A 24,478-nucleotide genomic window follows, 5' to 3' on the forward strand; every position below is an offset into this window, starting at 1 on the left:
TCCTTGTAACCGTATTGTTTTTTTCTTAACTGTTAGATGTGTTTTCTTCAGAAATATAAGGAATGAATTTAAAAGATCTTTAAAATGCAAAATTATTTACAATTTTGGAAAGAACGTTTCTTTTTATGATTAGAAGCAAATTTGTAATATTTATAAGAAGGGATTGGCAGGTTAATGTGACATCTAAGCTCAGTTCAAGTTAAAAGTAAAATCTATCGCTCTTCTTTTGGTTTGTCATCTATGTACAATGGACTAGGTCGCCATGACGTTTTCATAGTCTGGCCAGGTACCCAATACATAGTAGATACTCAATGAATATATGTGGAATGAACTAAATTATAACTTTCTTATTCTCTGCACATAATTCCTATCCATTGAGCCTTATAATGGCAGTACTCTTCCATTCATGATGTTTCGTAAACATGAAAAGAAAAAATAAATCAGAGTTTTAAATTCAAAGCTTATGGAACCCGAAGAGGGTCATTAATCAGCTGTAAGATGGTCAAGTAAATCTTTGAAGTGTTATTTAATGTTTTTTGTGCTTATATGTCTTTGTGGAGAGCATATTAATAGTCTTCTGGATTTCATACAGTATGTGTTCTGTTGTGACTGGTGTTTTTCATTGAACGTAGATATAATCATAGTCCATCCATGTTGTAGAATTAATTGATTATTTTCAGTATTTTCTGTTTTAAAGATTTAATTTTTTAGCGTAGTTTTAGGTACACAGCAAAAATTGAGCATTGTGGTACCTTAGTAATGAAGGTACAGAGATTTCCCATATACCTTTCTCCCCACACATACCTAGCCTCACCCCTTCTCAACATTATTCACTAGAGTGGTACACTTGTTACAATTGAACCTACATTGACACATCATTATCACCCAGAGTCAGTAGTTTAGCTTAGGGTTCATTCTTGCTGTTGTACATTTTATAGGTTTAGATGAATGTATACTGACATATCTCCATCACTGTAATATCATACAGAGTATTTTCATTGTCCTGAAAATCCTTTGTGTCCATTCATTATCTCTGCCCTCCTTATTCCTCCAGCAACCACTGATCTTTTAATTAACTCCGTAGTTTTACATTTCTTATAATGTCAGAAGTATATAGTAGGTACCTTTCTCAGATTGGTTCCTTTTATTTAGTAATATGCATTCAAGTTTCCTCCATGTCACCACCTGGCTTGAAGATTTACTATAAGGCTGTTACAGCAATCAAGACAGTGTGATGTTGGCAAAAGAATAGATAGATCAATGGAATAGAATTGAGAGCCCAGAAAGATGCGTAGACCTTTGACAAAGACCAAAGGTAGAACAGTGGAGCAAAGATATTCTCTTCAACAAAAGATACTCGAACAAGTAGACATTCACGTGCAAAAATCTGATTTTAGATACAAACCATACATCCTTAACAAAAATGAACTCAAATTGATGCAGTACACAAAAGTTTAAAATTTGTAGATGATAACAGCAGAAAACCTAGATGACCTTGGGTATGGTGGTGATTTTTCTGATACAACACCAAAGGCATAATTCATGAAAGAAATAACTGATAAGGTGGACTTCATTAACATTAAAAACTTGTGCTCTGTAAAAGACATTGCCAAGAGAATGAGAAGAAAAGCCACAGACTGCGAGAAAATATTTGTAAGAGACATCTAATAAAGGACTGTTAGCCAAACAAATATTCTTAAAACTCAACAGTAAGAAAACAACCCATTTAAAAAATGGGCCAAACACCTTAGTAGGCACCTCACCAAAGAAATATTCAGATGGCAAATAAGCACATGAGAAGATGCTCGACATCATATGTCAACAGGGAAATTCAAAGGAAAACAACAGTGAGATACCACTACACACCTACGACACCAAATGCTGACAGAAATGTAGAGCAGCGGGAACTTGCATTCATTGCTGGTAGGAATGCAAAATGGTCCAGCTACTCTGGAGAACAGTTTGGTGGTTTCTTACAAAACTTAGACATATTTTTACCATAGTGATCCAGCAATTGCACTCCTTTATCTTTACCCAAAGGAGTCGAAAACTTAAGTCCAGTTAGAGAAACCTGCACATGGTGTTTATAGCAGTTTTGTCCACATTGCTAAAATGTAGAAGCCACCAAGATATCCTTCATTGGGTGGCTGGATAAATAGACTGTGGTATATTCAGACAGTGGAATAGTGTTCTTCGTTTCTTTTTCTTGTTGAACAATATTCCATTGTATGTATAATACCACATTTTATCTGTTTAGCAAGTGATGAACATTTAATTTGTTTCCATTTGGGGGCTATTAACAAATAATGCTTTCTTGAATGAAAGGTTTTTGTGGGGAAATAATATTTTCATTTCTCTTGTGTATATGTATTTGTGTGGACATGTATTTTCATTTCTCTTGGGTATGTACCTAGGAGCCAAATTAATTGCTGGGTTATGTGGTTATTCTATCCTTCACTATTTGAAGAGCTGCTAGGCAGAGTAATTGTACTATTTTACATTCTCACCAGCAGTATGAGGGTTCCAGTTTCTGCACATTCTTGTCAATAATTGTTACTGTTTCTTTGATTATAGCCATTCTATTGGTATCTCATGAAGTGGTCTCCAATTATAGTTTTGATTTGCATTTCCCTGATGGCTAGTGATGTTGAACATCTTTCCATAGCTTGTTTACCATCTTACATGTTCTTTGTCAAATTTAATAGTTCTATTTATTGAGTCATAATAGTTCTGTTTATATTCTAGATATAGTCAGTTATCAAGTGTAAGTTTTGTAAAACTCCCATTCTCTGAGTTGCCTCTTGCCTTTCTTGGTGGTGTCCTTTGAGGCCCAAAATTTTTCGTTTTGATGAAATCAAATTTATCTATTCATCACTTGTTATTTTTGGTGTCGTATCTAAGAAAGCATTGTGTAATCTAAGGTTATAAAGATTTACCACTATGTTTTTTTCCAAAAGGTTAATGCTTTTAGCTTTTTCATTTAAGTCTTTGATTCATTTTGAGTTAATTTTTGTATGCAATGTGAAGACAGGGTTTAATTCTTTTGCATGGGGATATCCAATTGACCCACCATCAATTGTTGAAAAGACTATGGAAAGTGTCTTAGATCCCTTGTTGAAAGTCAATTGACCATGAATGCAGACATCTGTTTTTGTTTCTGTTTTTGTTTTTTTCAAAATGGTCTGAAATCTTTTGAGTTGTCCTTACCAAGAAAAAACGAGGCAGAGTGTTACAGAGAGTAGTTAAAAATCCTTTGTTTTTCAAAATGAATTCAGGTCAACTCCCCATTAGAACCATGATTCTGGGAGGATGCCATCTAAACTTGTATCAGTCTCATGTGCCTTTTAAATTACTTTAGTAATGGAAGAATCTTCATTTAATGTGCTTGTCTTAGATTTTACCTTGGATCTTAACATTTAAATTTGGAAATCTGAGTTTAAAATATCACTTCTCTTTTACTTTGTTCACAAACTTTGTAAACACGGTAGAATTAGTCCCAGTATTACAGAGGTTTAGGGTTTTTTTTCCTTCACTTGTTTTCAAAGTTTAGCTGGAGGCAACAGTTAATCTTTAAAGGAGTCATGCTTATAAAGTTGGGATAGTGCTGAGTGGCTGATGTTCTGCTGATTCCAGCTGTAAAATGTTTTTGAAGAGCAGAAAAACAATTTGCTTTTATTCCAATACACTATAATTCTTGAGGTCCACTGAGTTTCTACAAACATTGACTCAAAATGTAAAATGAAGAATTGTTAACTACATTTTTCCTTAGTATCCTTTTGTTTTAGAAAGGAGAATATACTTTTTAGGATCCTCTCAGGAAAACTGGCTATCAGAATTGATTGAAAGTTAGATTATGTTGACTTTAAACTTCAGGAGATCAGCTACCTCTAATGTAAAGCTATATAATTCACAGGTATTTATTTCTGTTTTTCGTTTGGTTCTTCTTTCATGACATTTAAAAGGGAGAAACTTTACTTTAGACCATATTTATACTCATTTTTCCAGCTCTGAAAATATCTGTTGAATATATGTATACACATAAGTATATTTTTGTATGAATAAAATTAGTTTACTCAATGGGAGTGTAATAATGAATCTATTATGTAAATACTGCATATTATTTGTTAGAATTGTCTTTGTACTATTTTAGGGGGCCTTTGTACTGTGCATGTGTCCATCTTATATGTCCATAATGAGCGTTGAGTGGATATAGTAATATCCTAGTTATCCAGAAGTCGATTTTCCAAAACGCCAAAATATCCCAAACACCTCCCTTCAAATAAAAAGTTTTTTTTTTAAATGATTTTATACTTTTTTTTTTTTTTTACAGGACTTTGTTGGGGGAACAGTGTGTATTTCTAGGATTATTTTTCAAGTCAAGTTGTTATCCTTTCAATCTTAGTTGTGGAGGGTGTCGTTCAGCTTCAAGTTGTTGTCCTTTCAGTCTTAGTTGTGGAGGGTGCAGCTTAGCTTTAGGTCCAGTTGCCGTTGCTAGTTGCAGGGGGCGGAGCCCACCATCCCTTGGTTCGAGGAATTGAACTGGCAACCTTGTGGTTTAGAACCCACTGGCCCATGTGGGAATCGAACTGGTAGCCTTCGGAGTTAGGAGCATGGAGCTCTAACCACCTGAGCCACTGGGCCGGCCCCAAATAAAAAGTTTTTTAAATGACATGCAAAAACGTAGAAACATTTTATTTGATGGGACTTTTTCTTAGGGTCATTGTCTTCTTTATAAGTTCTTTATTTTCTTTAAAAATGAAAACTCGAAATAGATGGCAGTTGAAGGAGGTGATGTGAAAACTATAATTTAAAAGACTCTCTGAATTCAGGGAACTGTGTGAACCAATAGAAAGATTTCTATTGATAATGGCTTTGAAATGAAAGTTCTGGCTCTTAGGTGAGCACACTATTTGAATATTTGAAAAATTTTCTTATGTAGATGACTTTTTTTGCCCATGCCTTAGAAATATGCTTTGATTAATTTAGGTGCTGCATTTAATTTATTCAAACATCTTTATTAAGCTGTTTTTCAGGTAGTGTTCTAGGCAGTGGAGATTCAGCAGTGAACAAAAAGGCACAAATCCTTGACTTTACATATCTCTCTAATTAAGTGGGAGGAAGATAGAAATTAACAAAAAATAAGAACATAAGAATTATTATTTTTTTGCCAGTAAGTGTCAAAGTAATTTTTTTCTTATTAATAAGTATGCTTTTGCATAAACTATCATACGTTGATATTCTTTGTGGGATCAGTAACAGATTAGGAACTTCTGCCGGGTAGAGTATTGTCAGCTGTGCGCTTTACACTTCAGAAATGCTATGGTTTTGCTATTAGGCACATATGTTTCATGTACTTTGTCTATTTTTTTTGCCATGGGAAGAAAAGGTTATTGTTATAAAATCTTTTCTGTCTTATGATAGTATACATGTAGATTCCAAATGGAGACCTAAACTTTGAAATAGATAACCTCCGTTTGATCCTCTCGTGTACATTTTTAGAGAAAAACATTTGTGAAAATATTAACCCGGTATTTGTGGAATGATAAACCAGGAGTTCTTTAGGTTAGGCTTTTTGTGTTCTTTGTTACTGCAGTCTCTTTAGACTAGTCCTTTTAAAGTGGTTTTGTGAGACAGTGAAGTATTTTTTGTATAGTTGACCGATGAGATCGTTAGCCTCAGAGATCTTACTGGCATAGCCAGGAAGGGAGATGAGAGCCCTCAGGATGACACACATCACTTTTGTGACTAAATTGTGTGTGTCTCGGTTAGTAGAATACAGGAAGATGGCATTGGTGTTTCCATGTATGGATGGTGTTCACTGTCAGGAATACGTGATTTATTTGTGTTGACAGAAGAAAGCCGTAAAATAATCCTTCCTACTAGTTTGTTACTGGCTGGGCTGAAGACAAGAAGAATGAAATTGAAAATTGAGTGCTTACTGTAGGAATATGTAAATAGTTCCCCAACATTTTTCCAATGAGGCACCCTTTGTGGATTACTTCTCTTTGGCCCCATATTTAAGTACTTGTTCTCTGTTGTTTTTTTTTCCCCCTCTACCACCATGGTACTGTCATTTCCTTTTATGTGCATATCTTCCTTATCTTTTGCCCTTAAATTCCTGAACCAACTGTATCCTTCCTCTTTCCTCTCCAAACATTGTTGCTTGACTTATGAAGTTGTAGACTTACGAACTTTAAATGTTTCCCCTTAGCTTCTCTCTCTTGTTCTATGAATAACTGTATAAAATGCCCAATTTTTGCTAAAAGTGATTACCAGTTTTTCCCAGATTTGTTTCTTGATTGGAACAAAGTCAAAACCGAAAGGAAACTGTAGAGGGGGAAAGAAAGAACTTCACTTAGCTATTAAAAAAAATGAGTAGTATTATGGGAATTTTATGTGACACTTGAAAAAAACAAAAGCATTTGATTGTTCCATTTTTATGGCTTCAAAGTATGATGCACCAATAGAAAATTTATGAAGACATTTCTCAATATTGCCATTTGACATGTTTCAGGCTGCTATCCTTGTCCAGGGCCCAACATGAACCCTGTTGCTCTTGGGAGCCGCTGGCTGGCTTACGCAGAAAACAAGGTAAGGCATGGCCCATGTGTGGATCATTGGTAATGGAGCAAATCTTGAAGAATTTTCCCAAAGTGATTACCAACCAATAGCGAATGTTTAACTTACTAGTTTATTTTCTTTGGTTTTGGTTGGATGCCCAATAATTGTCCTATCTTCCTTCTTGCTTAAGATCAGTATTTGGACTCAACCCTAATTTTCTATGCTTAATTTCATATAGAGAACTTTACTCCATTAATCTTAAACCTCAACATTGATATTATCAAAGGTATTTCTGTGGAGCTGGACATTAGGAGGCGGGAATGACTTCTGCCTTTATTGGTAGGTTGGGAATCTGAGGCATAGAATAATTAAATTTACTTTAACTATTTGTCTACGACTAAATCTAAACAAGGGTTCAGACATTTGTCTTAATAATTAAATCACAGATGCTCACATTTTATTGAATTTTCCCATTGTTTATCAATTTCACTTATGTATTATGGTTATCATAGTAAATGAAGACATTATAGTTATACACTGAAAGTTTTGTTTTTGTCCAATTCAAAACACATGGCAAATTTGAATTTTCGGAAAGGAAAAGTGAAATCCCTTTTATGCTATTTAGTGGCCTGTATGTGAATATAGAATTAAATCTAAAAAAATGGTAGACTTCAAAGAAGATAATCATTTTTTGTTTCACTTTTGCTTGTTTCTTAAAATATTTATTGAAGAGTTTTTAACACAAGTCTAGGTATGGCAAGTACAGTAAGTATTTAATGAAACCAAAGAGCAAGTAAATTCAAAAGCGTCTGAAATTCATAAAATCAAGAAACTACTGAAGAAAGTTATTTTTCTGGCGAATTCCTTGACACTTTTCTAAAATTCTGTCTGCTACAGGTAGATATTTTACATTTTACTGAATGCCAGAATGCCAATCTGTTCTTTCTATTGATTTTCCAGTATATCTCAAAAAATAGAGAAATATATATCTTCAAATGAGACAAGAGGCATACTATTCAATGTGGAGACAATGGTGTCTTCTAATGTTTACATTTGTAATACATTTCTTTGAGTGCTGGAGACATCCAAGAAGATGTAATAATTGTAATTGGCTCTTGTAGATGTATTCTCATGTGTGAAAAATTACCCAGTTAGAATTGTGTTATGCAAATAGTAACGTATTTTTTTCATGTGGGAAGGACTCCCTTCATAGATGCATAGGCTGGATGTGTGCCAAGTGTCGTGCCTTTGTAGAGATACGTGTCAATAATATCTAGTGTTACATAAAGAGACCAGAAAGTGTAGTGGCATTCACAAGGGCTTTGCTATTCAGCTGATTGTTCCATCCTTTGGAAGAAATATTTCTAGATAAATCTTTCCGTAGTATTTACATAACAGTTTCTCATTGTTTTTTAGCTTTTGGGCTGAGTGATGAATTGCAAAATGTAATCAATTTTTTGAATAAGTCTCTTTTAGTGAAAATGCTCTTTGACTAAAATTTTAAGCAAGAGGACATATATCTTGATTGGGTTTGTTTTTCAATGCCTCTTTTTAACTGTACTTTTAGCTCAGAAAACTTACAGAAAACTTGCAAGAATAAATATAGTACAAATAGCCCAAAGCCCACCCATGTACCCTTTAGTCTGAGCCATTTCAGAGTAAGTTTACATATATCATATTACCCCTTAATATTTAAGTTATCAGGCAGTTTAATATTGATAAAATGCTTTTATCTAATTTACCATCCATATTCCAGTTTTGTCAATTAACCATATCATGTCATTTGTAGATTTTTTTTTCCTATGGTACAAGATCCAGTCTAAGATCGGGGATTGTATTTTGTTGGAATGTCCCTTTAGACTCTTTTAGTATGGACTGTTACGCAATGTTTGTCTTTTACAACCTCGAAAATTTTGATGATACAACTTCCTCTCTCTACCCACTACTCTTTTTAAAAAGCAGAATGATTTTTACTTTGAGTTTTTTGATGTTTTCTTTTGATTATGTTGAAGTTATATATTTCCCTTCCCTATATTTTGTATCTGTATTTTGGATATGAATTCATGGATTCCTATTTTTTCATTCACTTTTAATTGTTTCTGTCTTTATCAAATTCTCCCAGAGTTGAACAATGAGAGAACCCCTCTAGGCTGGTTCTTGTGATATTATGACATGCCTTCATCGGATATTTTTAAAAATGATTTCTTTACTTGCTGTCATAAGAATGTGTCCAGTTTCATCTTGTGCTTGCCCCACCTCAGCCCTGGAATCTGCTACTTCTGACCTCCTGGTTCCTTTTAGTGGATAAGGGTATTAATACTAAGCTTTGTCTGGTAGGTGTGCTCATTGTTGCTGGAGTTGTTTTGCTTTTCGACCCTTTTAGTGGCCAAAGTTTGGAAACATATGTGTATTGTTTCCACACTTATACTTCTCTATATATTATACATAAGTAGAAAAATATACATATATGTATACTTGTGCACTTGTGTATACACATGTACACATTCTTTCGTTTCATCCCCCATTTCCTGTTTATATGTCCCTTGTTTTGCATAGGAGACCGACATAAGCACATCTTCTTCCATTGTTCAATCCTATACTACAAGAAATAATTGCAGAATTGCTTGCTAATACCACTGTAAAAGTCAAACCAAATAAAAAGAGTTTAGTATTCTTTTGCAATTCTCTCCACTCCCATCGCTGCCTAATACTGAATGTGTCATTTTAAAGTTTTGTTTTATAATCTTTATGTAGGATTTAAGAGGACAAAACCTCCAATACTGTGTTTATATTTTATTTTGATTAATTTATCCTTCGTTGCTGTTACAGTTTTTATTGGACATATAATTGTTTACATTTGTTTTTATATTTTATTTATATGCTTATGTATTTCATTATATGTTATATATATTTCTATTTCCTTTTCTTTCCCAAAATGTAATATATGTGGTCTTTCGTATTTTGCTTTTTTGGCTTACCTATGTTTCCTGGAAATTAATCCATTTGATAGTTTTATATTACAGAAATTTCTGATTTATCTTTAATTTTGATGAACTGAGATATAAATGTAATTTTCAAATGAATGATTCTATGCTTTAAACAAAAATTTGTCTCAATTACGTTTATGTAGAAATTCTGACACAGAATTCAGTTTCAGTTTTTTTGAAAAGATTTTCACATATTTATTGCTTGTTTTCACATATTTGTCCTTGATTATTTTAATTATCTGAAGTGGGGAAAAGATAGTGGTATTTCCAAGATAACATTCTTTGTACATATGGTAAGAGGCACCCGAGGGGTAATTTTCATAATTGTTCTGAATGTGTATTTGTAAATAAATGAATGAGTGAGTGAGTGAATCAGTGAGACACATTCTTTTTATTAACTAAAATGGTTGTTTTCTAACTCACTATTTTCCCCTATGTGAAACCACATTTGCTGATCACCTGTCATTTGGAAAATTCCTCACCATTGACCTTGAAATCTGCTTAAGCAACCACTCAGTGGGCAGCTTGGCATCTCCTATCAGACTTTTAAAGATATTCCATTATAACATATTATTATTGCTTTGAGCGATTGTTTTTTAATAAATGTCAGTGATGAAGAAAATTTTGATTTTAGAATTAAAGGTTTAATGTTAATCTTTATCAGTTGACGTTTTAAATTACATAAAGCATTTTTTGTTCTTATATTTTGGAAGATGTAGATTCTGTCTCAATTCTATGGGCTTTTATAATTCATATTAGACTATGGAACTGTTCTAATACTCTAGTCATTTTTTAAAAAAAATTTACATGTAAAAATCTGGCTAATGATTTTTTAAAAACTGAATTTAGGAAGTGTAGGATTTAATCCCGGTTTATTGCTGAGCACATGAGAGAATCATGGATGTCAAACTAGCGATTCACTTTGAAAATTGGCAGGTTAATTTTTGTAGGTTGGGCAGGAAGAAGCGCGTGTCTTTTTCACGGTAAAACTAGTAAGCCTTATGAAGTGGATAGCTACTATATGGGTCGTAGTGGATTTATGCACAATTTGTGCCACTTTTTCACTGACATGGTTGAAAATGGAAATATGGCAATTTTTTGTCATTTTAAAGTTTTGTTTTATAATCTTTATGTAGGATTTAAGAGGACAAAACCTCCAATTTGCTAGCACATTAAATATTTAATGTTAGGAAGGCATGCGTCCCTTGATTTTTGTTTTTAAGTTTTATTTGGGGGAAGGCTGCCAGATCCCAAATTCTACCATTTCAGTGTTTATGAATTCTTAAAGACCATTCATCTTGTAATTAAAAATCATATTTGAGCATGAAACTGCCTGAGTGGCACCAGTAGATTATAAAAAGGAGTAAAAGTGTCTCAGCGGGCTTTTGGCTGTTTGTATGAAATACACTCATGCAAACATTCCCACCCACCACAATCATTATGCGTGGTGAATAAGCTCTATCCTAATAGCTTGTAGATTAAACAGTTTAATAGAAATGACTTTCTGGTTCCTTTCTCTCGTTTTCCAGTTGATTCGATGTCATCAGTCCCGTGGCGGAGCCTGTGGAGACAACATTCAGTCTTATACAGCTACAGTCATTAGTGCTGCTAAAGTGAGTATCCAGTAGTCTCTGGGAGTTGTGATTATGTGGAATAATTACCAAGTTTTTCTCCCGAATTCGATTGCGATTGCCTCTTCCCTTTTCATTCCCAAATGAAAGTAAGACGTCAGTCAGAATTATTTTGTCACTCATGAGACACGGTGGCTAAATGATTAGGTATTTAATTTCTTCAGGTTCATAAATAATACTTTACTTTGTGTTGCAATGATTACAGGGTTTCTATTTATCCAATTTTAAATATTTAAGTCTGTAAGCTAAAGTCTGTTATGTAATTAGTAACTCTTTCAAACGAAGCTTTACATGTCTGAAGTGGTGACTTATGGATTCTTGCTGTATGATTTTCATTATTCTATCAATACTGACGTCCCTTTGCACCTTTGAACATTTAGGAATCTTTTTGACATAAAAAGAATATTATTCCTTAGGAAAATGGGAGTTAAACCCCTGGCACATTAAAAAATTCACTTATGTCATAGGGCTGCCCCCTGCACATTTGTCATGTGAGTTCTTTTTGTGTGTTTGCGAGGGTTAATTTTGATGATGGCTTGTAAACTTTATGCTGATTATAAGGTATTCTTATAATCACTATCCTTTTGAATTCTGAAGTATACAACAAAACAATTCTAATAATAGGGATGACATAGTGAATCTAAATGACAGCATATAATAGAAAGCACAACTGTTCAGAAAAGAACAACAGTTTAAAGTAAACCACAGGGAGGGAATCAAAGGTCACACTGTTTTTATGTAAAACAAATACAAAAATACTTCAAGATTGATCACAAATGCTTACATGGTGTGCTTTAGAATGTGCTCGTTGGTTTGATGAGAGAAGCATTACATACTTTTCACTCAGAAGGTAAATACTGAATGTCTTTATGCTTACAGCACTATATATTTTAGATTTGAGAATCTTTATAAAAATTGTTTACTTCTCTTCGTGTGTATGCAAAAATTACGGTGGTTATTTCAGTGAAGAGAAATCTGAGACAAAGTAATTAGGCAGCATCAGTGTTATTCAGTTAGTTTATAATAGATGCACAAAATAGACCAATGAGATCTACTGCTCAAGTATTAGATTTTTCTTTTTAGACTTATCTGTGCCATACACTCGCATCTGGGTAGCTCATTGTATTATCATTTTGACTAATTTTCAGTTATGTGATGGAGGACAACTTTTCAGCTCCTCTTTTGTTCTAATTATGTGTTTTTGTGTCTGCATAAAAGGAAAGTGACCTGCTTTGTTCAGTAACTGTTTAGCCGTTTAACTATTAGCTGAAAAAATGGACATGCTGGAATGAGGCTAGACTAAATATGCTTTGCAAAGAACAAGTCCAAACTCCCTACATTTTATACTCCGATATTTCAGACTGCAAGGAATATACTCGTGTCTTCCACATTTAGATGCTTAAGAAATTACGTTTTGACAACACCTTGATCCAGTCAATTTCAAATAGACGCTTGGTCACCAATGAAATTGGTGTTAATTGAAATTCATTGTTAGCTCTGCCAATGGATAGAATTCTGCCTTTAGCTCTTGAACAAAGTGGTTAATGTTTAATCTTTTTAAATTGCTTTTACCTGATTGTAATGATTATTCATGTTCTTGTTTGTAAATTTGCAAAACGAAGTGAAAACATAACCATGGACATAAAAGTCACCCATTTCTTGATAGTTTTAACACATTCAATCCAATCATATATCTTACCCTGTTCTTTTAACTTGTACTTAAATGTCATGAAATATTTTTGAAAACGTTTTTCTTATATTTATTTGTACACTTATAGACTCCTGAGTTAGAGAGCATGAGCTTTATTTAAAAATGCTGACAAATTATTTTCCTAAAATCCTACCAGAAATAGAATGATCCTTAATTTCACTTGGATATTTTATATAGGAAAGATTAGAAAGTTGGGATGTCTCCCACCCCCACAATGATAATTTCTCTTAGTAAGTTATTGGATATTAGAAGCTTCGTGGGTAAATTAGCTTTGTAAGGTATAAAGCAGTTTCAGTTTTACATGGTAAATACATCAAATCTACAATTATAAATATATTCTTTTGTTTTTGTTACTGTTACATTATGGATTATACTCCTATTATATTAGTGTGTTCACTTGTGAAAATTAATCATTATGAACACTTATAATTCCTGTACTTTGCTGTATAATGGGGTATAGAAGTTTACTAAGAAAAGAAATTCTAATCTCCCTAAAATATCTTCAGACCTAGAAATCCTCTCCAGAGAAATTTAACATTTAACAATAAACAAGGGCAACGTTACAAAGATTCTTCCATAGAATGAAAAAGAGTCAGATTATGCCTAATTTGTGTTATGATGCAAGATTGCCTTGTATTGAAACTTGATAAGAGCATTATGAAAAACAAAAACTATAATCCTGTCTTAAGAACATAGATATAAAAAGTCCTAAATAAAAATTAGCAGAGAAAAGAAAACAATATATAGTAAGGATAATGTGTCACAATCCAGTTGGGATAATTCCACAATATTAAGGCTGGTTTATTACTGAAAATCGATGAGTGTAATTTGCCACATTAACAGAATAAAGGGAAAAGAAAGATTATCTCAATATATGCACAAAAGGAGTGATAAAATCGAACATATGTGTATTGATAGAGTCTTTTAGTAAATAGTGATAGTTTCTGGTTCTCTAGAATTCCATTTCTCTCAAATTACCAGACTGTTTAAATACAGTAAAAATGGTCATCTTAAAGATGTTTTTGATAACTCCAATATCTGGCTCCCTTTTGGGTGTGTTTTTGTTATTTGTTTCTGCTGGTCCTCATTTATGACATCTTGACTCTTTGTATGCCAGAATTTATTTTAAAAATCTTTAGAAACAGTTTTGAGTGTGAGATGATACCAGAGTTCTATAGCACTATCAAGTCTTGGATTATCTTAATCCAAATTTCAGGGATTGAGATTACTTAAATTATTTAAACAAAACTCACCTGAAATAGCTCTGAGAGTCTGATTATTACACATTCAGTCTTAACTTGTACTGTACAGTGTATATCCCTTTATGTTCTAACCCAAAGCATGGAAGGAAGGTCATCAGGTTGGCTCCTTTGAATATGACCAACTAGCTCCACAAGTCTGTCAAAAACACAGCTCAGTCTCTTAGCAACACCCTCTAGAATCATCAAGTGCGTCTAGGCCCTGCTCACATGTCTGGATTTCTTTGTTCTCTTAGATTTAGACCTAGTAACTCTTCACTATCTTGTTAAATATTCAATACCTTCAAACAGCTTTTTCAAAAAGTTCTCCCCCGTTTTCCTACTTGTTTTCATTGTGAGGATTGATCTGATTTACCTAGGCTGTCATTGAAAATAGAAAATAAAATTTCTTATTATTTCTTACCATTTTTATCACTTCTAGGTAATATGATATTTTTTGAGATAGAACATGGAAAATATTTTAAAAACCATGTAGAATGTGCTCCTTAAGAAATACTAATCTTAAAATAAGTTCACGTTTCATTGTTAAATCACTTTCTCAGGAAGAGTAAGTACTGATATTTTTCTCTCTCTGATGACAGCTTCTTATGGCTTCATAGAGGTTACTTAACCACTTTGTTATACTGAAGGATTAATTTTTCAATTTTTTTATTTTTTGTCTCACCATACAATTGTTAAGTATAGACATATTAATTGTATATGTACTTGGATCTCCTTAGAGCCAATAATCTTTTTTTTTTTTTTTTTTTTTTTTTAACAATTTCTGGGTTTTCAAATAGAACTTAAAATGAACTGTTATACTTTTAGATTTCAAAATTTATTGTCTTTCCTTATAAAGAATATAATAGTGATGAATTCTCTGTGATGGTGATAAAGGAAAAAATTATTGAATTTGTTCAAATTGGATTATTTGGATACATTTATAAAATCTTGGTCCATATTTCCTAGTTACCCTATAACTGTCCTATTTGATTTTTCCTTTTAATGTGTTTTAACCCCAGTGTGGTAAATTGATTTAATAAAAATGCCTCTGTTTTCTCTTGCTATCTGATAACTTCTTAATGACAACTAACAGCTTTTGTGAGGGCAGCAGCATTAGCACTAATGGATAGGGAGGACAACTGATACGGCCTGAGAAAGGTTAAAGACGACTAGTGACCCTTTGGCAAATCTGTCTGTAACCGAACAGAATAAGTAAGTACCATGCTGATTGGAATTTTCCATCATAGTGAATTATCTCACACATTTGTTATAAATTTATGTTCAGTTTTTTTACAGATACGGTTTAGTTCTGTGAATACTCTTGAAGATTAGTCGGGTATATGATGAGCTTTTAAATTTAGATACCTCAGATTGTGCGGACACTCCACCTAAGTTAACATGTCTATTTGTCCAAAATGGAATTTGTGTTTTTATTCCTAACTTTTGCTTAGCCTCCTTGTATTTTGTATGTATTTGAGGAAATCACCAGGTATGCCCATAACGTTTTTACTAAAATGTAGTGAAAAGGCTAATTACACGGTGAGGTGATTTAGGTATCTTAATGTGGTATGTGAAAATTATTACATAACATTATTTTATATTACTTCTGGGCACTAGTGCTCATTGATGTGACATGGAAACAAATTTCTCCTGGAAGCAAAGGTCTTTACTAATGTAGAAAACTCCTAGCGTCCCTCTCTCACCTCCTGCATTAGACCTTGTGTTGAAAGTTAGTGAGCTACGATAGTACTATCCTGTCACTTACTGTACAAAGTATAGATTTGATGACTTCAATTTTGGGTTTAGGTTTTTGTGCACTAATAAGATGACCCCACTGGTAGTCATTGGTTTTTTGTTTTGTTTTTTTATGAGAAATATCAAAAGCTCTTCATGTAATATGATCCTTTCACTATGAAATATACTACTCTGCCCCCCTTCCCCCACCTTTTGGAGCTTTCTTTCCTAGTTCTCTTATATTCACTTTTCCCTTTATCATGTGGTTTGCTTTGGTACATTACTTCCCATTTTCTGTGTGCTCCAGTTATTTTCGTTTATTCCTATTCATTGGTATAAGAGCATGAAATAGGCTCAAGGGCAAATGGGGAGGATATATTAAAACAAGCTAAGACTTGAAACCTGAAAGTCATTCCTTTGATAAAGGGGTAGCTCCGTTTAAGTGGGGGCATCTCCATTAGCAGTAATGGAGTAAGTACATCAGCTGAGGCATCTCAGAGGTTAATAAGACTTCCTGGCCAGCGTTTGACATCAATACACTGTGGCGCCTGATTTTGTTGGTCCTTCAAGAGGCTTTCTTGACAACACTCTAACAGACTTTGTGTAAGTCATTTCTTGTGAATTATTGAAACAAATGTTTGGCTGCTAATTGAGGAACACTGCTGTGTTTTATAATCACTGCAGTTTGAGTTTTTAGCACTAAACAAAACGGTTACAATTGATTTGTGGCTTTTTCCTGGTTTCAGTCAGCTGTAAGTTATATCTTTGCTTGAATTTAGCAAATGGCTTTGCTAGTCATTTATTTAAGTATTTATTAAGATACACTATTATGGTCTTCATCCTCTCCCCACTGCCCAGAGTATTCATCTGTGTTCTGAATTCATAAAGTGTGAGATCACTAGTAGTAACAGGAATAGATTACAAGGCTATACTGGAGAGCAGTTAAAAGCAGGCTTTGGAGATAGTCCTAGTTTTGAACTCTGGCTTTGTCATTGGCTAGTTGTATGAGCTGCTGTTTTACTGAACTTCTATAGCCTGAATTTTGTCTTCAGTAAACCTGAGATGTTTGAGGAAGTCTATAGAGATCGTTTATGTTGAGAGCCTTAACCCATCGCAAGTTCATGGTAAAGGTTCCATAAAATATAGGTACAGTAAAATAATGCATATGTTACTAGTGTTAGTTATACGGTGTTTTAAGGGAAAACTTCTTTGGAAAACACGTTTCCTTTTTAAAATTCCAATCTAATTGTTTTTAAAATCACATTTATTTTCCCATAATTATTTTTAAGAGTCACCTTACTAAAAATTAATTTGAAGCATTTTAATAAAAACCTTTTCTCACAATATGAGGATTGGAAAAAAATATTTCTGAATGTATGTCTATGACATATAATTTTAAGTAATGTCCATGCAATCTAGACTACTTAATTTTGGCTCTGATGACTGGATCTTTTTTCAGTGTGTATGCATCATGTAATTTTCTTTTTGCTTTAGCTTTCTTCCCTTTCAGAGAAAACAAAACATCACCTTAACATTATTGCTTGTTAATGTATATGAGAATAATGAGATGAGATTCCCATAAAAATTACTCACACACGAGTAACTTTTATCTATTTTCTTTGAATGAAATGCAACTGAAATGTAATTATAAAATATCTTAAGTTGTCTTTAATTGAAGTTGTATATTAGAAGCATTACAACATTGAATTGTTTTCTGTTACCAGAGGTAAAAAGAACCTTCTAAGCTAATTTTATGTGATATTTCAGTCATCTAGTAATTAGTATGTTGGATGGAGACTGTATGCCAAAAGTTGATGTACAATATTATATAACATATTATAGATTATCTTTGGAAGCGTGTTTTTTTTGTTTTGGGTGGTGGGGTGCTGGTTCCTCCCCAGGAGCACCCATAGGAGATGCCCTGCCCATCCCAGGTCCCAAGGGGAGAGACTTTTTTTTTTTTTTTTTTTTTAAAGATTTTATTGGGGAAGGGAAACAGGACTTCATTGGAGAACAGTGTGTACTTCCAGGACTTTTTTTTCCAAGTCAAGTTGTCCTTTCAGTCTTAGTTGTGGAGGGCGCAGCTCAGCTCCAGGTCCACTTGCCGTTGCTAGTTGCAGGGAGCACAGCCCACCATCCCTTGCGGGAGTCGAACCGGCAACCTTGTGGTTGAGAGGATGCGCTCCAACCAACTGAGCCATCCCGGAGCTCAGCGGCAGCTCAGCTCAAGGTGCCGTGTTCAATCTTAGTTGCAGGGGGCGCTGCCCACCATCCCTTGCAGGACTTGAGGAATTGAACTGGCAACCTTGTGGTTGAGAGCCAGTGCTCCAACCAACTGAGCCATCTGGGAGGCAGCTCAGCTCAAGGTGCCGTGTTCAATCTTAGTTGCAGGGGGTGGAGCCCACCATCCCTTGCGGGACTCAAAGAGTTGAACTGGCAACCTTGTGGTTGAGAGCTCACTGACCCATGTGGGAATCAAACCGGCAGCCTTTGGAGTTAGGAGCATGGAGCTCTAACCGCCTGAGCCACCAGGCCAGCCGTGTGTTTTTGTTTGTTTGTTTTTTTTAAACATGGGGATTCTACCAGTGTCATAGTTTTTTCATGCTAAAAAATAGTTTTAAATTTAGTTTTATAATATTTCAAAAAATAGAACATCACATAGTTTCTACTTCTTACTATGTCATGTATCTTGTTATATGCATTAAGGAGAGGAGAAAAAAGAAATAATTTTTATAAAAATCTGGTTGTATTGAATGTGAAACAAAGCTCTTGAATTATTTACCTATGGCATTATTCTCACCATGCTGACTGATACCATTCACTAAAAGTAATACTGATTTTCTAACTATAATTTAAGATCATATGAAAAGTCAGAGTGAATTTCTGTGGTAGTTCACTGCTATATATATACTTATAAAAGAATAAAGAATTTAATGGTTAGAAGAATGAACAAGATGCCTATTTCTATTTAGAGTCCAAATACTGATGTGAAGTCATACATTTTACCTTTCATTGTATAGACATTGAAAACTGGCCTGACAATGGTTGGAAAAGTGGTGACTCAGCTGACAGGCACACTACCTTCAGGTGTGACAGAAGATGACGTTGCCATCCATAGTAATTCAAGGCGGAGTCCTTTGGTCCCAGGAATCATCACAGTAATTGACACTGAAACAGTTGGAGAGGGCCAGGTAAGAACTTTCGAGGCCTGTGATGTCCATTTTCTGCAGAGGATGGGCTGACTGAGAATACATTTGGGGATCAAAATCAGCCAAAATGTACTTGGACCTGGAGATTGTTAATTTAGAATTCTAGAAATTATAAGTTATTTCAGGTTAGAACATTCCCCCCCCCCAAAAAAAATGATGAGTAACATGTTGAAACCTGTTATTTCAAATTTTACTAATGTATCATACCTGATAGTCAAATGGAGGTTCTAAGGAATTCTTGTGTTATCTCTTCATTAGGACATGTTTCATAAATAAATAACTGTACATCTCTTTATACTGTTCTGTTCATAATACTGTTTTCTTTTCTTTAAATGGTATTTGTTAGAACTTAAACAGAAGATTAATAATTTGTTTTTAGGGTAGAGGCTCGCTTATAGAAGTAATCAACAAGACCTTACATATTTGAGGAATTAAAAACTTAACTATGATGGTTGCAAGTGACAGTAATGTGAATAATATAAAATTTTATTAGAGATATTTCTTTGTAAATATAAAAAAATACACAAAATCTCAAAGTATATATTAGAACATATACATGATAATAAAATAGCTAACTATAAAATCCTATATCTTCAGATAAAACAGATCTTTTAAAAATCTATGTTCAGAAAAATTTAGAAGGATTGATTATAAACATGGAAAAATACCTTACGCTTGCACTTAAGTCTTGTTAGTAAGAAACCATTTTGGTTGTGTTTTTTCCTCATGCACTCATAAACATTATTTTCTTTTGTTATCATAGTCTTGAATTTTAATACATTTCTGTAAGGAAGGTAATAGTTTGTGATCACAGCTATAAAAATATAAAATTGATTACTAGAATAATAGTAGAGCAACACTTGTGAAACAGAAATTATTTTAATCGTACATAGAATTTATATTTAATTCTATTTTCAGAACATAATGTTTAGAAACCTTTAAAGTATTTATTTATTTATTTATTTTTGAGAAAATTTGCTTCCAGTCTATATGGTTCTGCATCTTGGTGAATGATTACATTTGGCCACTACTCATGTACTAATTCCTATAGCAAGATCCAGTGGCATTTGAAAAATAATGTAGAGTCTACTGCTATTAAAAGACAATAAAATCTTTGAAATTTTGGTTATTGAATTTAGCTGCTGTATTTTATTTGAAATCAGAATAATAATAATTCTCCATCTCTCCCATCTTAACTTTGTGGTTAACCAAATATGTTACAGGCTTGTATTCTTGTTTAAAACTTTTTAATGAAGTGCTAGCAAACTTTTCAGTTGACTGTAATGACTTCTTTCTTTTTTCTTTTTTTTTTTTTTTAGTTGTGTTAATTAGCTCAAGTTGATAGACACATACAAATGTTCTCTTTTTAAATTGGAATTAAATATATAAATCCTTTAGTGTTTTATGATTGTTGAAGTAAAAATATTTTCTTTTGTCCTTTGATTCTTAATTAATTCACCTCCAAGGCCACCCACATTTACTGAGTATTAACAACCCTCCTCAACATTGTCTAGTTTGGTGAGTATAAGTAAGTCTGTTAAACATTTAGCATTTGTTGACAGACAGATTTGTGGTCATTTGAAAATGGGAAATGATATCTCTTATTATTATCTTTGATGAAATAGAGATGTAACTCATTTTTTTATTATATTTATTTATAGGAACATGTAAAAAAGAGAAATTTAAGTGAATTATATAAAAAGCACAGCAGTAGGTCTTATGTTTCCGATTGTGGCCTGCGGGGTGGCCCTCTCCTCACCCAGTTCTTTAGTAACTTGTTATAATTTTAAAACGGAATACTCAGATTTAGAATATAGAAAGAGACTCTAGATTGTGGAGTGGGAAAAGTTAATTTTTCTGTGATAAATGCATTGTTAACACTTGAAACGAGTAAAGTTGTTTATTAGAAAATAAGAATCATAGAAATACTAGGTTTTAAAAATTTTAAAAATAGTTAAAAAGTTTCAACTTGAAATTTTATCTTTTCTGTTATTTGTTGGGAGCATAACCTATAACACATTCTAAAATTTTCACTTGATTTAAAAATTCTATTATAAGGCAGGAAATAAAATTATATTCAATAAATGGTAAGTTGCTGTGTGCATTTTGAAAGAATTATGAATATTTTTAAGCAACAAAATTTCTTAGGTATAATACTGTCCTCCTTTCTTTTATTAATGCGAATCTGTTTTTTGTCAAGAAGACATTTTTGTCTCTGATAAATAGTTCAGTTGGAGTACAGGGCTGTTTGTAGGTTATGCTGGATTGTATTAAAAAGACTGCGGTAGTTAATGTGATAGATTTACCACTTTTAGCCATTTCCCACTGATGTTTGACCTTAGCTGTAATGTTTTTCCTTTTCCATATACATCTCAGGAGCTAAAGCTGACATTACGTTCACTTTTGCTGTTTAAATCCATTGTGCCTTTAATAAAGATATTTTCATGTTTACAGTGGCAGTGCATAAAACTTGATATACCATCTTTCTGATGCTAATTTGATCAGTTTGATTTTATAGTGATGGGATCATTGTGTGGTAACTGCATTAAGGAAGAATGGATTTGATTGACTGTGTACGTTTTTATCTGTGTTACTTTCATGTTTTTATTTAAAAGCATTTCGTGGCTAGGCTAAGTTAAGTGGTATAATTTGCCTTTACACGTTTATGTAATTGAAGTTAGCAATGTGGCAGTGGCTGTAATCAAAGAAAAATGCTCCAGAATGATGACATATGAGCTATCTTGCCCTGAGTACAAGTGTTATTCATAATAATTTAATGGTTCCTGAGGTGTTTTGTCTGTTTTTTTTTTTTTTGTTCATATGATGAAGTCTTATCCACCTTGTATCAATTAAAGTGCTTTGCTTTGTTTTAATATAGTGAAGTTGTTACGATGTATATGTAGGCATTCAGGCTGCTTAGTTAAGTAGTGAGTTACAATTACACATCTTAGGACAATTGTATTGGGATACCTCTGGTATCACTTATATGCAAGGGGATAATGCCATGGAGAGAATTCTTTCCAAAAGTATCTGTGAAGCTCATGAAGAGAAGATGCAAAGAAAGCCATGTAGTGGTGTGAGGTTTTGCTTGCACCAAGATTAATGTGCGTTTTGCTGGATGGCTTCTGGCTTCATACCATCAACTAGAATACTCAATACTAATTGTGTTGGAAAGAAGTAGAGGGTTATAACATATACAAAAGGAAAGGGAATCTTATAAGATCAAGTTAAAATAGAAAAATGGGCAAAAAACAAACACTTCACAGAAGAAATATATACAAATGCTATAAAACCTATACCCATGACTTCACTTGTTATAAGGGAAAGGTAAGTTAAAACTACAGTGAGATACTATTATCACCTAGAAGAATTAGAGAAGTTCAAAAGCTTGCAGTTTTACATTTTTAACTTTTAATTTTGAAATAATTGTAGACCCGCAGTAAGTTGCACATATATCCACGTTCCCTTCCCCCAGGTTCCTCCAACTTTCCTGACATCTTATACAGTTGTAGTACAATATCCAAACCAGAAAATTGATAATAGCACATTACTGTTACTGGGCTACAGACTTTATTAAACTCTCACCATTTGTTTTACCTGCATTCATTTGTGTGTGCACATGGGTGCCTATAGTTCTATGAAATTTTATCCCTTGTATAGATTAAGATAATCACCACTACAATTAAGATACAACTTTGTTTAACACACTCCTCTTTGTATTCATGCCCATCCCTTTCTCCTGACACCCACTAATCTATTTCCCATCTCTATCATTTTTTTATTTCTAGAATGTTACATAAGTGAAATCATATAGTATTTAACATTTTAAGATTGATATTTTACACTAAATATAATATCCTTGAAGTTCATTTAGTTTGTAATTTATTCGTTCTTATCCCTCTGTTGTATTCCTATGTATGGATGTATCTGTTCAACCATTTACCTACTGAAAGACATTTAAGTTGTTTCTAGCATTTTGCTATCATGAATAAAGCTGTTATGAGCATTTCTGTAAGAGTTTTATTGTGATTTATGTAAAGTTTGCATTTTTCTATTTTAAATGCCCAAGAGTGTGATTTGATGAGTTTTGTAAGTGCACGTTTAGTTTTATCAGAAGGTGCTGAACTGTTTTCCAGAGCGGCTGTACTGTTTACGTTCCAGTAATGCATAATAGGCAGATTTCTCATCAGAATCCATGAAAGATAAAGGGAGTAGTACAACGTCTTTAAAATAGTGAAATAAAAAAAAGTTAGACCTAAATTCCCTATCTAGTGAAAATAGCCGTCAGGAATGAAGGGTAAATAAATACATTCTTATAAAAAGGAAAACTAAGAGAAATTTGTCACTAGCAGATCTACTTGTAAATAATGGCTCAAGGAAGTTTTCTAAAGAAATTATACCAAAAGGCTTGGGACTTCAGAAAAACAGCGGAATGGGTAATAATAGAAAGATATATTATTCTTCTCATGAGTTGAGGCCATCATCTGTTGTGATGATCAACATATGTTTTAGAAATACTTAAAACTTGAATTTTAAAAAGTGGGGAAGTAAATTGAGCTTCACAAAAATTTTAAAATGTGCTACATAGGCACCATCAAGAAAGTTTAAAGACAACATGCTAAAGGGGAGAAAATATTTGGAAATCAATTTTTGATAAGTGACTAGTATCTAGAATATAGAAAGAACTCCTACAACTGAATAATAAAAGGATAAATACACTTATTTTTAAATGAGCAAAGCATTTTAATAGACTTTTTTTTTTTTCCGGTAAAGCTATACCAATGGCCAGTAAGCCCTTATTTGCTGCAGGTGGGAATGTAAAATTGTTCAGCTGCTTTGGAAAAGAGTTACAGTATGACTCAGTAATTTATCTCCTCGGTATATATCCCCATATAATGAAAATATATGTCCATGTAAAACCTTGTACATGGATGTTCATAGCAGCATTATTCATAATAGCCAAAAAGTAGGAGCAACCCAAGTGTCCATCAGCTGATCAAATGGATGGATAAATAAAATGTGGTATACACATACAATGTAATATTATTTATCAATAAAAAGAAATGAAGCACTGATTCATGCTACAATATAGATGAATCTTGAAGACATTATGCTAAGTAAAAGAAGCCAGCCACAAAAGAACACGTATTATATGATTATGTCCGGAATAGGCAAGTCTATGAAAAGAGAATAATAGATTATTGGTTGCCTAGGGCTGGCAATTTAGAGGGAATGGGGAAATGGGGATGACTGTTTATGGTTATGGGGCTTCTTTTGGGCGATGAAGATGTTCTGCATTTGATTGTGGTGATAGTTATACAAGTCTGTGAATATATCATATATCCTAAAGCAAACCCTTAGTATATTTAGCAAACTTGTTTAAACACATTCCTGGAGACTGCTC

General features: G+C 33.3%; 1 protein-coding gene across 32 annotated transcripts in view; it reads left to right on the forward strand.

Annotated features, from left to right (window-relative positions):
- The window catches only part of BCAS3 (BCAS3 microtubule associated cell migration factor), a 520,381-nt gene that overhangs the window by 125,868 nt on the left and 370,035 nt on the right, over positions 1–24,478 (forward strand). For all 32 annotated transcript variants that reach the window (XM_088802094.1, XM_074320579.2, XM_074320576.2 and 29 more), the window contains exons 10-12: positions 6,515–6,591; positions 11,078–11,161; positions 18,886–19,056. In XM_088802094.1, coding sequence (XP_088658220.1) covers positions 6,515–6,591; positions 11,078–11,161; positions 18,886–19,056 — 332 coding nt within the window. The remainder of the gene's footprint in view (positions 1–6,514; positions 6,592–11,077; positions 11,162–18,885; positions 19,057–24,478) is intronic.

Source organism: Rhinolophus sinicus, chromosome 12 (genome assembly GCF_057876585.1).
Source record: "Rhinolophus sinicus isolate RSI-liver-muscle chromosome 12, RSI-T2T, whole genome shotgun sequence".
Classification (NCBI taxonomy): Eukaryota; Metazoa; Chordata; class Mammalia; order Chiroptera; family Rhinolophidae; genus Rhinolophus; species Rhinolophus sinicus.